The 14,683-nt window shown below is 39.6% G+C and overlaps 1 protein-coding gene across 6 annotated transcripts in view; it reads left to right on the top strand.

The window, feature by feature from the left end:
- Positions 1-14,683, top strand: part of rpgrip1l (RPGRIP1 like) — a 225,429-nt gene that overhangs the window by 41,765 nt on the left and 168,981 nt on the right. For all 6 annotated transcript variants that reach the window (XM_043706988.1, XM_043706986.1, XM_043706987.1 and 3 more), the window contains exons 4-5: positions 2,631-2,929; positions 11,230-11,335. In XM_043706988.1, the coding sequence (XP_043562923.1) occupies positions 2,631-2,929; positions 11,230-11,335 (405 nt within the window). The remainder of the gene's footprint in view (positions 1-2,630; positions 2,930-11,229; positions 11,336-14,683) is intronic.

The following is a 14,683-nucleotide window of genomic DNA, read 5'->3' as shown; positions in this document are numbered from 1 at the left end:
CAGTCCTGCCTAACCAAGGATATATCATGCACAGTTGTACCAGATTAAAGAGCCAGATAAGCCAAAATTCAGCAGTTCCACTGCAGTACTGTTAAGCTCAGAGTGTCCATTCCAGTTCCTGAAGAGTCTTCCTCAGCATTAGTAAATCCCTGGGCTAACATTTGCAATGCAATGTTAATGTCCAAGACATACCCAGAAGTATAGTTAAACTTCACCCTTTTTACCACAATGGGGCAGTATTTACTGAGGTGTTTCCCAATCTCTCTCAATAATTTTGAGAAAACAGCAGTGGAAACCGTGGCAAAATAATGTGAACACCAGTTGTGCGCTTTCTCATAGTTTCCACCAATCCTCTGCCAAATATATGGCTAGAGATTAGGGAACAATCCACGCAGAAGTTAATGCTCCAAATCTCTGTCTTCAACTGGTTAATCTTGCACACCACAGCCTAAGTAGACCAACTGAGTAATGGCTTGACATCAGAAGGAAGTGCTTATCACCAATACACATGGTGGACAACAGGACTTCACTCTAAATTTAATGGATGACAACCATCCAATTCAGGACAGCAGTCTGCTCCAGAGAGCTGCTAGCCTAATCAAAGGTCTGGAAATCCAGCAGCTTCAACACCATTGCCAGAACCATTGGCCAGTGCTGAGGCAAGTAAAAGGAATGAACTTTTTGTAAGAACAAAATATAGGGCCAGGTTCTGGCAGGGGCGGGGGAATTCCTCCTGGGAAATCTAGAACTGTGGTGTTACCTGCCCTATCTGCAGCTTTCCACAGGCTGTCTCTGCAACACCATCTTCATTTAGCTCATATCCTCCTCACAAGCTGGAGATTGCCCCAGTGTTGGCAAAACACCCAACGAAAAAATAGATGGACTCTAATTGAGCTTTTATTTATGAACATTGATCATCTTGGGGTAGAGCAGTCTGTCCTCTTCTGGTCTCCCTGTCAGCAATTGCCCTGATGGTGGAACAGAGTCTGGGAGTTGTTTCAACATATCTTCAACTCCTCCTCCTTGGGGTCAGTCAAATTCAACCTCATCTTGCTGTTTGTACTCGGCTTAAACAATGGAAGGAGATAAAATATATACAAGACTGCTGTTAAAAGCATATTATTTCATATTTAAATCACTGCTCTGATGTCATTTCATTTGAACTCTAAGCATCTTAATACTCTGTCATGAACAATATTGCAGAGGTAAATTAGATGTAAAGGCATATCATGCTTAATGTCAACAATAACATTGTTTTAACAAAGTTGTTGTGTCTTTACTAAATGTCCTTACAATTAAAAACATTATTTGTTGGGGTGTTTAACAGCTGTGAACCACGTTGAGTGTGCAAGGGGTTAAACGCTAATAAAAAGTTCAATAAGTTTTGCTTAATCCGGTGAACTACTATTTCCAAGACCCAAGAATTTATGCTGAAGTTCTTTGCATCTCCAAATTTCCTGACTATCTTCAGGAAAAAAAAAGTCTTTCAACAAAGAGGATGTGTTTAATTATTTTTGTTTCAAACATAGTTGATGTTTAGAGGTAATGCAACATATGTTTTCCTTCCATCTCCTCTGATGTATATAAATATATTTGGTTTCACTGTTTCCCACTTAAATTCAGCACTTGACATATACCACATCATAGCAAATCACCTACCTTAAACAAATAAACGGATACATTGCTTTATACATGTGACAAGCTCAGTGCAAAAATCAAAGCTTGCTATTAACCAGGCACAAAATCCTGGTGTTAGAGATGTGTGACCAATTTTGTAAGGTCTGCAACTTGTCCTATTCATCAAAGCCACCTTTCCTTTCTTTGTGTGCCAAGTGTTTTACATTCACTGATATGTATGTTTTCTGTTACTCTATTATTACATCACTCGCATGTGCCCTTTGATAGACTTTTGTTCCCAGTTAGTATTTCACATCAAAACTGGATGGAATCAAAGGTACAGTTGATCAAATGCCAACATTAAATTCTGAGAGTATTTGGAAAAAAAAGATGAAAACCAGGATGGCCTGTCTTGAGTTTAAAATCAAACTGTGTCTGAAAGTCATTATTTGTTCAAATCCATTTCTTCAATTGTTTCATTTAAGGTTGCAAAGCAAATCTAAAGTTAGGAGCTTATAATTAATAATGTGTTCCATATTGAATTGGTTTTATAAGGACCACCTAAACTTTACAGCTTGCGAGCTTTTAAAATTTCAAATTCTTTACACTGTATGTGGTACAGTAAAAGGAGCAAACACAATGTTAAGGTATGAGATTAAAACCTTACATTCCTCCTACACCCACTCCTTGGAACTATTCTTAGGAACTTATGGTGTGCTCCATATATGACTTCCTTTGATTTGTTATTCATCAAACATATGGAGTAAGTATGTGTTGCCTGTGCAGCAAGCTAGAATGATAAGCCTTAGGAAACTGCTATTTGTCAGTGTTACACAACAGATTGCTCTTCTGTGGTTTTGATTAACTTCAAAGAATTCTTCACAGGCAGTAATAGTTATTTCAAAATCTGAAATGTATTATTCACGTTCCAAGCTAGAGTCTTTAGCAGTGTTTATGCCCTTTTCAACAAAATAGTTTCGCTGACTTTTCATATTCTTTTCCTGTTCCGTCAGGATGGCTACTAAGCTAATTAGGCTTGTTAATGATAAGAAGAGGTCTGAGATGGAGAGTGGCGGCACCAAGCGGATAGGCAGGGACATTGAAATGGAAGAAATGATTGAGGAACTGCAGGAAAGAGTTTGTGAATTGGAGAAGCAGAATGATGGGCTGAAGAATCGACTGGTAGCGACTAAACAGCAGATACAACTGCAAGGCCGTAGAAACACACCATACAGTTATGTACAATCACGCGTAAATACTGGCCTCAGAAAAGTTCATGAAGTTGCCTTTACACAAGGAAATCTTAAAAAAGGTACCAGACAGCTGGAAGTATGTACGTTTTCAGATTTCCAACTGTACCATATCCTGTAGTGCTTTGAATTATTTTTACCTAAAGATTTCATTCATAACATTTTTAAATCAAAGATGCACATTAAACTTACAATAACCCACAGTTAATAATTACGTATATTTTTGTTTATAATTAAGAATGAATTGTAGCCCATTTATTAATATGTCTCTAGTGCTACTCATTGTTTATATGTTCAGATTATAAGGATTAATTTCAATGTTTAATCAAAACTGTGATTCTTTGAAATGTTTTTCTTACTGTTCAATTATATTATTTTAATAAGATCTAATGCTTATTTATTTTACCTTTTCTATCCAACTCTACTGTGATTGCTGTTGAACATTTAAGTGGTTGACGTTTCATGTTTCCCACCACTTACTTCCTCTATGGCTACCTAATAAATTCCTGGACATTACAGAGGGACTGACTAGGGATGAATGACCAATATTTATACCACAATTGCTTAAACTATATATTCCTGATAGTTCACAGTCAAAAATTTTTGTCTCCTGTCAGGGAATTGCACAAAAAGAATCATTCTCTGATGGTCTCTCTTGTCCGTCAAAATAAATTTCTTTTTCTGTGCCGACCGAGAGCAGATTTTCCAAGGCATAGCAATCATAGAACGATTGCATGCTGTCCCTTGATTGTTACGAAAGAGGAGAGTTCTCCATTTCTGACAGGTAATTACAATCAGCTTCCTTCAGAAATGTGGACAAGCGCTTCCATTCTGACTGTTCTTTTGTAGGGCAGAACTGTTGGGGGAAGACACACCTCCCCCCTCCAGCGCGCGCACACACACACACACACCCCTGCATTTTCACAGAAGGGAACTGCCCCGCTCTGGAATTTAAATTTCCAGAATCACAGACGCCCGTTTTGACACTTCTGTACATGGTAAGTGTATAAGGTAAATGTGAGGTTAGAGTGCAGGAAGGATAGGGGTTTCATATGCCAGGTAGGTAGCTAGCCAGATGGGTGGGGTCCCAGCTGGATACATGGTAGGATTCCAAGTGGATAGGGTACACATTGACAAGGAGACAGGTGAATGATGCAGTATCTCAGGTAAATCAGATTGGGTGGGAAAAATCAGATCTGATGGAGGCTGAGGAGGGTTAGTGTTGAGTTGGTTCATAAGTTCAAAAGATATAGAAGCAGAATTAGGCCATTCGACCCATCGAGTCTGCTCCGCCATTCGATCATGGCTGATATGCTCCTCACCCCCGTTTTCCTGCCTTCTCTCCATATCCCTCCAACCTATTACCAATTAAAAATCCGTCAAAATCCTCCATAAATGTACTTGCTGACCCAGTGTCCACTGAACTTTGGTGTAGTGAATTCCATAGATTCACGACCCTTTTGGGAGAAGTGGTTTCTCCTCAACTGTGTTTTAAATTTGCTACCCCTTATCGTAAAACTATAACCTCTCATCCTAGAATTCTCCACAAGAGGAACTATCCACTCCACACCTCTACTTTATCCACACCTTTTATCATAGAGTCATAGAGACGTACAACATTGAAACAGACCCTTTGGTCCAATCAGATATCCTAAATTAATCTAGTCCCATTTGCCAGCAGTTGGCCCATATTCCTCCAAACACTTCCTTTTCATAAAACCATCCAGATGCCTTTTTAAATGTAATTGTACCAGCCTCCACCATGTCATCTGACAGCTCATTCTATCCATGCACCACTCTTTTAAGTCTTTCCCCTCTCACCCTAAACCTATGCCCTCTAGTTCTGGAGTTCCCCAACACAGGGAAAAGATCTTGTCTGTTTACCCTATCCATGCTCCTCATGATTTTATAAACCTCTATAAGGTCACCCCTCAGCCTCTGATGTTCCAGGGAAAACAGCCCCAGCCTGTTCAGCCTCTCCCTGTAGCTGAAATTCTCCAACCTTGGCAACATCCTTGTAAATCTTTTCTGAACCTTTTCAAGTTTCACAGCATCCTTCCTATAGGAAGGAGACCAGAATTTCACACAATATTCCAAAAGTTTCCTAACCAATGTCTTGTACAGCCACAGCATGACCTCCCAACTTCTATAGTCAGTGCTCTGACCAATAAAGGTAAGCATACTAAGTGCCTTCTTCACTATCCTATCTTCCTAAGACTCCACTTTCAAGGAACTATGAACTTGCACTTCAAGGTCTCTTTGTTCAGCAATACTCCCCAGGACCTTACCATTCAGTGTATAAGTCCTGCCCTTTCCAAAATGCAGCATCTCGCATTTATCTAAATTAAGCACATCTTGAATACCTCAATTTATCTCCCCTCCTTCTTCTAAATTCCAGAGGGAATTGGCCTAACCTGTTTAATCTCTCTTCATACGACAAACCCCTCATCTCTAATGAACCTCCTCTGAACTGCCTCCAATACCACTATATATTTCCTCAAATAAGGGGACCAAAACTGTGCACAAGATGCCAGGTGCAGTCTCACCAATACCTTGTATAGTTGCAACAATACTTCCTTACCTTTATATTCTATTCCTTTAGCTATAAAAGCCAACATTCCATTCACTTTCTTTATTATCTTCTGTACCTGCATGCTAGTTTTCTATGTCTCACAAACGAGTATACCTAGATTCCTCTGCACCAGTGCACCCTGCAGTTTCTTCCCCATTCAGATAATAGGTTATCTTCCTTTTTTTTTGACCCAAATGCATGACCACACACTTATCCACGATAGGATGGGTGTTGGGGTTTTGAATGGCAGTGAAGGAAGAAGTGTCAGATCCCATGGATGGCAGAAGCTAATTGGCTTCAGAGCATGGAAGTGGGGTGTTAAGGGAAGTGTGAAGCAGGTCTGAATCAGGTGAAGAGGTGATCTCGTCCAAATTGGAGGAAGGTGGTTCAGATCTGGTGCGGCTGAAGGGGTTTTGGATCTGAAACTGGGGTAGAAGCAATTGGGTCCAGAGCAAGTGAAGTGGTTTGGGTCACATGGGTGTCAAGTGGGGTCTAAATGGTAGAGGGAGGTTTTGAAGTAAGTATGGGTCACCTGAATAGTTACTCAGTAGTTAGATAATGTATTTTGTATTCAAACTGCAGCACTGCTGCCTCACAGCGCCCAGGAGCAGGGTTCAGTTCCCACCTCAGGCGACTGTCTGTGTGGAACTTGCACATTCTCCCCGTGTCTGCGTGGGTTTCCTCCAGGTACTCCGGTTTCCTCCCACAATTCAAAGATGTGCAGGTCAGGTGAATTGGTCATGCTAAATTGTTCAGTGTTAGGTGCGTTAGGGGTAAATATTGGGCAGGGGAATGGTTTTGGGTGGGTTGCTCTTTAGAAGGTCAGTGTGGGGCCAAATGGGCTGTTTCCATTCTGTAAGGAATCTAATCTATTCTAAGTTTTTTTCTGAGTAACTACATACATGTTGCCATTGGAATCTTCCATAATCTCAAATTTAAATTGAGTGTTTCAGAAGGTTCCAGACCGAGGAATTGCCCAATGGAATCTTCAGTTTCCCAGACAAGTCCTTTGGTGTCTTCTACAATGGGTATTCCATATGGTCTCCATGCACAACTCCCACCAATGCTGGAATAATGATTGTCTGACCATTGGAAGATTTGCCTCAAAAGTCTTTAGTGAAATATCTAATTTTTATTTAATGTGCCAATTACACCCTGAGTCTATTGCAATACATTCAGATGCATTTTCATTCATAGAATTTCTTCATGGCAATAATTTTAATGGGAACCTGCAAAATCTTGGACAATTACAAAAAAAAGCTAGACATTCCTACTTTGATTATGTCACTGAAATATTTTGTGACCTATCAGTGTAATAACTGGTAGAAGAGGTCAAGCGAATCACGATGCAACAATCTTGATGGTTAATGGATTTACAGAATAATAACAAAACTGAACTTGTAACTGATAATATGCAATAAAAATGCACTGGACCCCAAAATACAATAATCCTTTGTTATCTGTATTATTTAATCAAAGATAAGCTATAATTTTAACAATTTGAACAATCGTGGTTATCAGCATTCATCTGAGATCATTTAGTTTAGGTTTTTTGAATCTATCTGGATGGGTAAATTAATAGGAATGGTTTTGAGGGATATGGGCCAAATGCTGACAAATGGGACAAGGTCAGATTGGGATGTCTGGTCAATGTGGACGAATTAGACCAAACAGTTGGTTTCTGCGCTGTATGATTCTGTGACTTTATTTAATTCCTTTGGAATTTGTTTGGGAAACTCCATAAGCAACTTTTTTTTTGAAAGTCACGTTGTGCACTTGGAGAAGCAAGGTAGTTACACAAAATAAAACTGCATTTGTTTCTGAGGAAGGATCACTGACCTGAAACATTAACTCTGATTTCTGCCTGACCTGCTGAGCTTTTCCAGCCATTTCTATTTTTGTCCACGTGTTCTGTCATGGAGTAATATAATCAACAAAGATAGATTAGATAACATTACAGTGTGGAAACAGGCCCTTCGGCCCAACAAGTCCACACTGCCCCACCGAAGCGCAACCCACCCATACCCCTACATTTACCCCTTACCTAATACTACGGACAATTTAGCATGGCCAATTCACCTGGCCTGCACATCTTTGGACTGTGGGAGGAAACCGGAGCACCCGGAGGAAACCCACGCAGACACAGGAAGAACGTGCAAACTCCACACAGTCAGTCGCCTGAGGCGGGAATTGAACCCGAGTCTTTGGTGCTGTGAGGCAGCAGTGTTAACCACTGTGCCACTGTGCCGCCCATAAAGATAGTGGCATGGACAGGCAAATTTCTGAAGTTCTCAGGAATTTCATAATAAGGTGTTAACCTCTCCAATATAGCTTTTAGCACTTCATTGGATTGCAATGAAAAGTAAACGTCCACTGTTGTTTTGCTAATGTATTGTGTTAACGTTATGCAAGTTCTTCCAAATCTGCAAATAGCAGTTTTGCTGTCCCTTTATTATTGTCTGTTGTAAACACTTTAATTTTTGCCAGGAAGCAAAAAGGAATTTAGTTACTCGTGTAGTTTACAGAATTTTAAAAAAATGACTTGCTACAATCAGAATTTAAGATATTAGGTGGATAAAGAAAATAATTATTATTTTTCGCAATCACCTTTTTGATACTCATTCAAGATATAATTGCTGTCTAATGTTAGCATGCCAAATCAGGTGGACTAAACTGCAACACAATGCACCAGCTGGACAGGAAGTACAATACATTTTAATGTTGCTTCAGAGCCAGCAGCATTCCACAAGCATGAAGGTCAAAATCTGTAGATGAAAAATAATGAAATCACGTTTACATGGGTAAACCAACAAGACACTAAGATTGTAGGCTCAAAATGAGTAGTTTCTTTTTAAAAAAAGGTGTTGAAAGAAAACTGGTTTTAGTATTTACTAAAGTCAATGGTCTAAAAATAGTTCATTATTGTGGAATGCTTCAGCAATTGTTTAGTGGAGCTTGTATATTAGGTATCCATGAGCTCAATTTGAATTCCCAGCTGTGAATGCTGTGAAGGTAATGACTAAATCAGCACTCAATCTGTATATTTAAGGAGGACTTGCCAATTTGGCCGAGTGCACTTAAACTTATTCTAATTGGAAACAAATAAGTAGGTGGGTCTTGACAGGAGTGAGTTTTGGGAATTAGAAACCTCTGCCCGTTGATAACATAGCATCATCAATAGGAATAATAAATTACTGAATATACCTCTTCTACGCATTGCCCTGCCTCTAAATGGAGGGCCTACAAGTGTGTTTTTTATTACCCTGGGTCATTCTGAATGGTATTGGCCATTTAACCCTGAAATCAGACGTATTCACTTATCCTGCTTATTCCATAAAATCAGCACTAACTGTTTTAGCTAAATGTTTTGCAAAGAATCAACAGTAAGGAAATATTATTTGAAAAGGGAGCAAAGCTTTTCATCTTGAATTCATCTGGGCTAACGCATAAAAATTTTGAATGATCACAACTTACAGTATATGAGAAAGGAAAGTACGGCTTTGCCCTGTAGAAAACAGTGACAAGTATTGGCTCCCCAACTCTCGAGCAATTCCAAAAAGGTACAAGGATTTCTTATTCAAAATGACTCCAAGGCAGACAGTACCTTTTGTTAAACACTACTTTGAAACTTTTTCCTCAACTGTTTAGTACGTATTATCACTCCAGTTTCTTCAGCTGTTTAGCAATTGCCAGAATTGCAGTTAACTACTGAGCCTGGCTGACAGGTTCAAGCCACAAGCTGAAAGCCACATGTGCAAATAACAGTGTTGATTCCTAACCTTGTTTTTTTGTTTTCTATATGCTCTGTTCAAATTTAACTTCCTGAATAAAATAGAAAATAAAACACCTCAGATGTTGGAAATCAGAAACAAACCCAGAAAATGCTGGAGAAACTCAGCAGATCTGGCAGCATTGTTGGAGAGAAAAACAGTTATCATTTCAAGTCTGAACTGACTCTAAGAGTCATAGAGATGTACAGCATAGAAACAGACCCTTTGGTCCAATTCGTCCATACCAACCAGATATCCTAACCTAATCTAGTCCCATATGCCAGTATTTGGCCCATATCTCTCTAAACCCTTCCTATTCATACACCCATCCAGATGCCTTTTAAATGCTGCAGTTGTACTAGCCTCTGGCAGCTCAATCCATACATGCACAACCCTCTGCGTGAAAGCATTGCCCCTTGGGCCCCTTTTATATCTTTTCCCCTCTCACCTTAAACCTATGCCCTCTAGTTCTGGATTCCCCCCCACCCCACCCCAGGGAAAATACTTTTTCTATTTGTCCAATCCATGCCCTTTATGATTTTGTAAACCTCTCTTCGGAACTAAACCTGAAGTTTTAACTGCTTCTGTTTCCTACATTTTTGCTTCCCCGCCAGGACTTTTTCACACGAGTTTGCTCTAACTCTAATTAGATCCTACAATTTCCAGAGAGAAGTTTGAATCCTGGTTATTTGTTGAAAATTTTAGACAATAAAATTGTTTTGAGCATGATTTTGAGCAAATAAATTTTACTGCACAAGAATTAAGTAAAGCAAGCATGAATTAAACATTGCCTTAGGGAATTATTTATTCTTTACATCAGAAAGCACAATAATGCACAACACACATTTTAGACTGAAATACTCAACTGCACCTCTACTATGACTCCCCCGACAGTCTTGGCCACTTACAAGGTTTCTGAAGATTCTCGACTTTCCTAGGCCCAATGCCACATTTTTCCACAACTGCCTTCTAAAATCTCAGGACTTTTCAGCTGAAATGTGTGTTTCACTCACAATTCCTGCAGAATAATTTCAACAGAAAATTAGAACAAATGTTGGTTTCTGCTAATTTTGTTCTCCAGGTCCACTGCTATTCCACAGCTTTTGGCAAATTCTTATTCTTTGCATTCTGGACCCAAGGCTGAGTCCCACCAACTTGTTTGCTTCCATCAGTCTGCCTCAAACTTTCTGACTTCATCAAGCTAAGCTTCTTATTTTCTGGAGAAAAACACACACAGAAACCCCATATAAAAGAACACGTTTTTGTAAATTGTCTTCATGGCAGTCTGACATACCCAGGAAATTCCAAACAGAAATTTCAAATTATTGCCTTTTAACTTCAGAACAACCCTTTGATTCTGTGACCCTCTGTGACTAATTGATATCTCTAATAGAATTGCCATTTTACCATTAATTTGACATTTTTATTTCTAATGCATGCATTATGGGATCAGATATTTGTCATACTATTAGTTCCCATCATACTTGTTTCTCCATTGTTGCCACGTGATCTTAGTTTTGCAGTTTTCTACTTCCCATTTCTGCTGATTCTATCAACCTTCAGCTGATATGCTGAATTTATTGGTGTGCAGTATGCAATCTTTGAAGAAACAATTTCAATACTTTAATCCATTTTACGTTTTAGTCACTCTTCACCTCAATGTCTTTTCAGAACTTGTGTGAAATATTTGTTTTAGAACTGTACACTGCAATTGAACTGTTTCCAAATATGTGGAAAAATTGTCAAAAAGTGACAATATATTACAGTACTTTTTCTTTTTTTGCTGAGTGTTTGACCTTTCATCAAGAACTAAATTGCTACAGACCAATTTCAGCATTGTTTTCCATGTAAAACTGAGCATCTCAACTCCAACAAAGCACTTTACTATTTTTTGCTATTCATGTTATCAACTTGTGATTGTTTGATTGAAACAAGTGTAAGCTAACTGACTAATGTTTTGCTTACTTTTTTTGTTTAGTATACATGGTATCATTTTAATCTTTACATATGATTTGTTTAGGAATTAGAGCTCAAGATCCAGAGTTGACAACAAGATCTACCCACCCTATGTTTCCTCGATACGGACATAGCTTGCTTGAAGATGCCAGGGCTGAAGTGCGAAATCTGTAAGATATTCTTACTTTACTACATCCCTCCATTGTCGTCCGAATGGGTGGAACTGCTTTCACTTGGTTCCTTGTTCATCTATCTCATTAAGTTCAGAATATCACTTGCAATGGCTTCTCTTCCTTCTCCCACACCATTTCCTTTGTGTCCCGAGTGAAGTAAATTGAATTGGCCAAAGACTGGTGTTTAAGATGTGAGAGACCAACATTCCTACTACTATTTTCTTAGTTTGCACAGCTTCCCAAATCAGATGTCAATGCTGCAAACGATTCAGCAACATGATCGCCATGTGGAGACCATCAGAGTGTGTGTCATGTGGAGCACACAGCTTGGAAAAAATATTTTTAGGGACCTCTGCATTTGGCCAAGATGGATCATCAGCTGAACATTTCTGGCTGAAGATTGTTGCAAATGCTTCAGATTTATCTTTTCTCCTTAAGTGCTGGGCTGCCCTATCATTACATATTGGGATATTTGTGAAGTCTTCTCCAGTGAGTTGTTTAATTATCTACCACAATTAACAACTGCTGATCATAGAATCATAGAATTGCTACAGAGTGGAAGCAGGCCAGTCGGCCCATCAGGTCCACAATGACCCTCCAAAGAGCATCCCACCCAGATCCATACCCCCTAGCATTCCCTGTTACCCTGCATGATCCACATGGCCTGTAGGAGGAAACCAGAGCACTCGCAGGAAATCCACGTAGACATGGGAGAATGTGCAAACCCCACATAGTCTCCGAAGGGTGGAAGCGCTGCCAGCTGAGCCACCATGCTACCCCATGCCATTTTGCTTATGGTAGGACTGCAGACCTTAGATCTGATCCATTGGTTGTGGAAGCACACGTACCTATCCATCTCTTGATGCTAATGTTGTTTGGCACACGGGTGATCCTGTTTTATAGCTTAACATGTTGACACTTCATTTTTAGGTGTGTGTTGTGTTGTTCCTGGTGTTCCTTCCTGTAATCTACATTGAAACATGGTTGATCCTCTGACTTGATGGTAATGGTGGAACATAGGACATTCCATGATTTTGTGCATTGTGATTTTGTGCTGATGGCCCACAGCACCTCATAAACACTTAATGTTGAGATTCTAAATCTGTTCAAAATCTATCAAATTTAGTATGATTGGGTGCCATAGAATATGGTAGAGGGTATCTTCAATCTAGTGAATAAGAGAGTTCTAAGAGAGATTTTGTTTTTTTTTCTGAAGTCTAGCTTTTCCTTTGGCAGTTAACTAAACATCATACTTTAGGTGAAGAGAAGTTGTGTTTATTGCAGCCTTTCTTCAGGGGTTTACATGCTCTGAGAGGAGCTGTAACAATTTAATTAGTCGATAGTTTACTCAGTTTTTTTTAAGCTTGAGTCAATTGTTTTTGGGACATAAAAGACACCTCTCAGTGCTGCGTTGTCTGCACTGAGTGCTGCTTTGGTTTTATAGAACATGAAATGGGAGTTTGCTGAATACAAAGTTTGGTAAAGGAAAGACAGTGTTGCTCCTTTATTTTTCCTTCTGTTGTCAGTATACATTAGTTGGCTTTTACTTCAGGACAAGGGAAAAAGCTGATGGGTGCGCACTGGTCATCTATTACAATGAAGATAGCAAAAAAAATGGTTTTTAAAGTTATGGGATGGCAGATCAGAGTGGAATGTGTGTCCTGCAGTATGTGTGAAGACATGGATACACCATTTGTCTCAGATGAACACGTTGGCAGGAAATGTCACCCGCTGCATGAGCTTACGCTTCAGGTTTCGTAACTTGAGTGGTGGCTGGTGTCACTGTTGTGCTTCTATTTGGCAGAGGACTGCATGGATAAAATGTCAGGAAGTAGGTCAGTAACATTCAGGCAGCAAGGGAATGGATGACCACCTGGCAGTCTAAGAAAACCAAGCCAGCAGAAGTTACATGAGTCCAACATGCTTGCCAATCAGTATTTGATTTTGGATTTGGCAAGGGTGATGGTTCCTCAGGGGCATTGCATCCAGAACCAAGTCTGTAGCCTCATAGGCAGTTCAACTGTACAGGGAAAGTAGAAAGAAGAATGGAAGAGCAATAGTGATTGGAAATTTCACTAGCAGGTGATCAGACCAGTGTTTCTGTGACCATCAACCTGATTCTGAGATGTTGCCTCCTTGGTGCAAAGGTAAAAAATATTATTGAGTGGTTACAGGACATTCTATGGGGAAGGGTGATACTTTAATATAAATAATTTTGTGGGAATAATGATGAGGTCTTGATTGCAGCGAGGTAGGAGATTGAATGGCAGGATTATGAAAGCAATTCTGAAGAAGAGTGTACTGGACTCAAAATGTTAACTGCTTTTCTCAATCCACAGATGCTGCCAATTCCACTGTGTTACTCCAGTATTCTCTGTGTTTGTTTCAGGTTTCCACCATCCATTGTATTTTCCCTTTATTCTTAAAAGCAGTAGCCTCAGGTCCCACTTACCAGTGAGCATAGAAATAGAGAATTGAGTGACTGAACACATGGCTGGAAAGCTGGTGGAGGAGGACAGTCATCAGATTTCTGGGGCATTTGGATTGATTGTGGGGAAGATGGGATTTGTACAAGTTCAATGGTCTACACCAGAGCCAAGATAAATATTCTTGCAGGGAGCTTTGCCAGTGCAAGGATTTAAACTAGATTAGCAGAAGGATGGGAACTTGTGGATAAATTCAGAGCATTAAACTGGAGGTAGAAACTTACTACATAACTCTGCAAATATAAGAAGCAGAGGTTAACAAATGTATAACACTGAAAATTGGCAATATTTAAAGGTGTATATGTAAATTCAAGGGATATAGTGAGGAGACAGAAGACTCATTGCAGCATGATATGGCTTAACAGAAACTTGACTTATAGATAGGCAATGATGGCAGCTCAACATCCCTGGATACAGCATTTTCAAGCAGGATAGAGAAGGTGATTAAAAAGAGTAGGAGTGTAGCATTATTGCTTAAAGCATCAATCACAACTGTGAGAAGGGATGTTACACTGAAATAAATTTCAAATGAGGCCATATAGGTTGAACACTGAAACAAATAAGAACAGTAATCAAACTTCTAGGCATGTACTATTGATCCTCCAAAAAGAGACGGGGTGGATGCAAATATGTGGGCAAATTTCTGAGTGCGCAAAGGATAGAGCAATAATAGTTGGGGACTTCAACCACCAAATATCATTTGCGATGCGAATACTATGAAAGGCATGGAAGGCACAAAGCTCTTGAACTGCAATCAAGAGAATGTTTCCTCACCAGCATGTATCAAATCCAGTGAGAGAAAGCACAATTCCTGATTTACATCTGGAAATGAGGCTGGGCAGCTGCATGGATTAGCAGC

The sequence above is a fragment of the Chiloscyllium plagiosum genome, chromosome 17 (assembly GCF_004010195.1).
Source record: "Chiloscyllium plagiosum isolate BGI_BamShark_2017 chromosome 17, ASM401019v2, whole genome shotgun sequence".
NCBI classification, from domain to species: domain Eukaryota; kingdom Metazoa; phylum Chordata; class Chondrichthyes; order Orectolobiformes; family Hemiscylliidae; genus Chiloscyllium; species Chiloscyllium plagiosum.
This window is presented reverse-complemented; position numbering and strand designations above follow the sequence as displayed.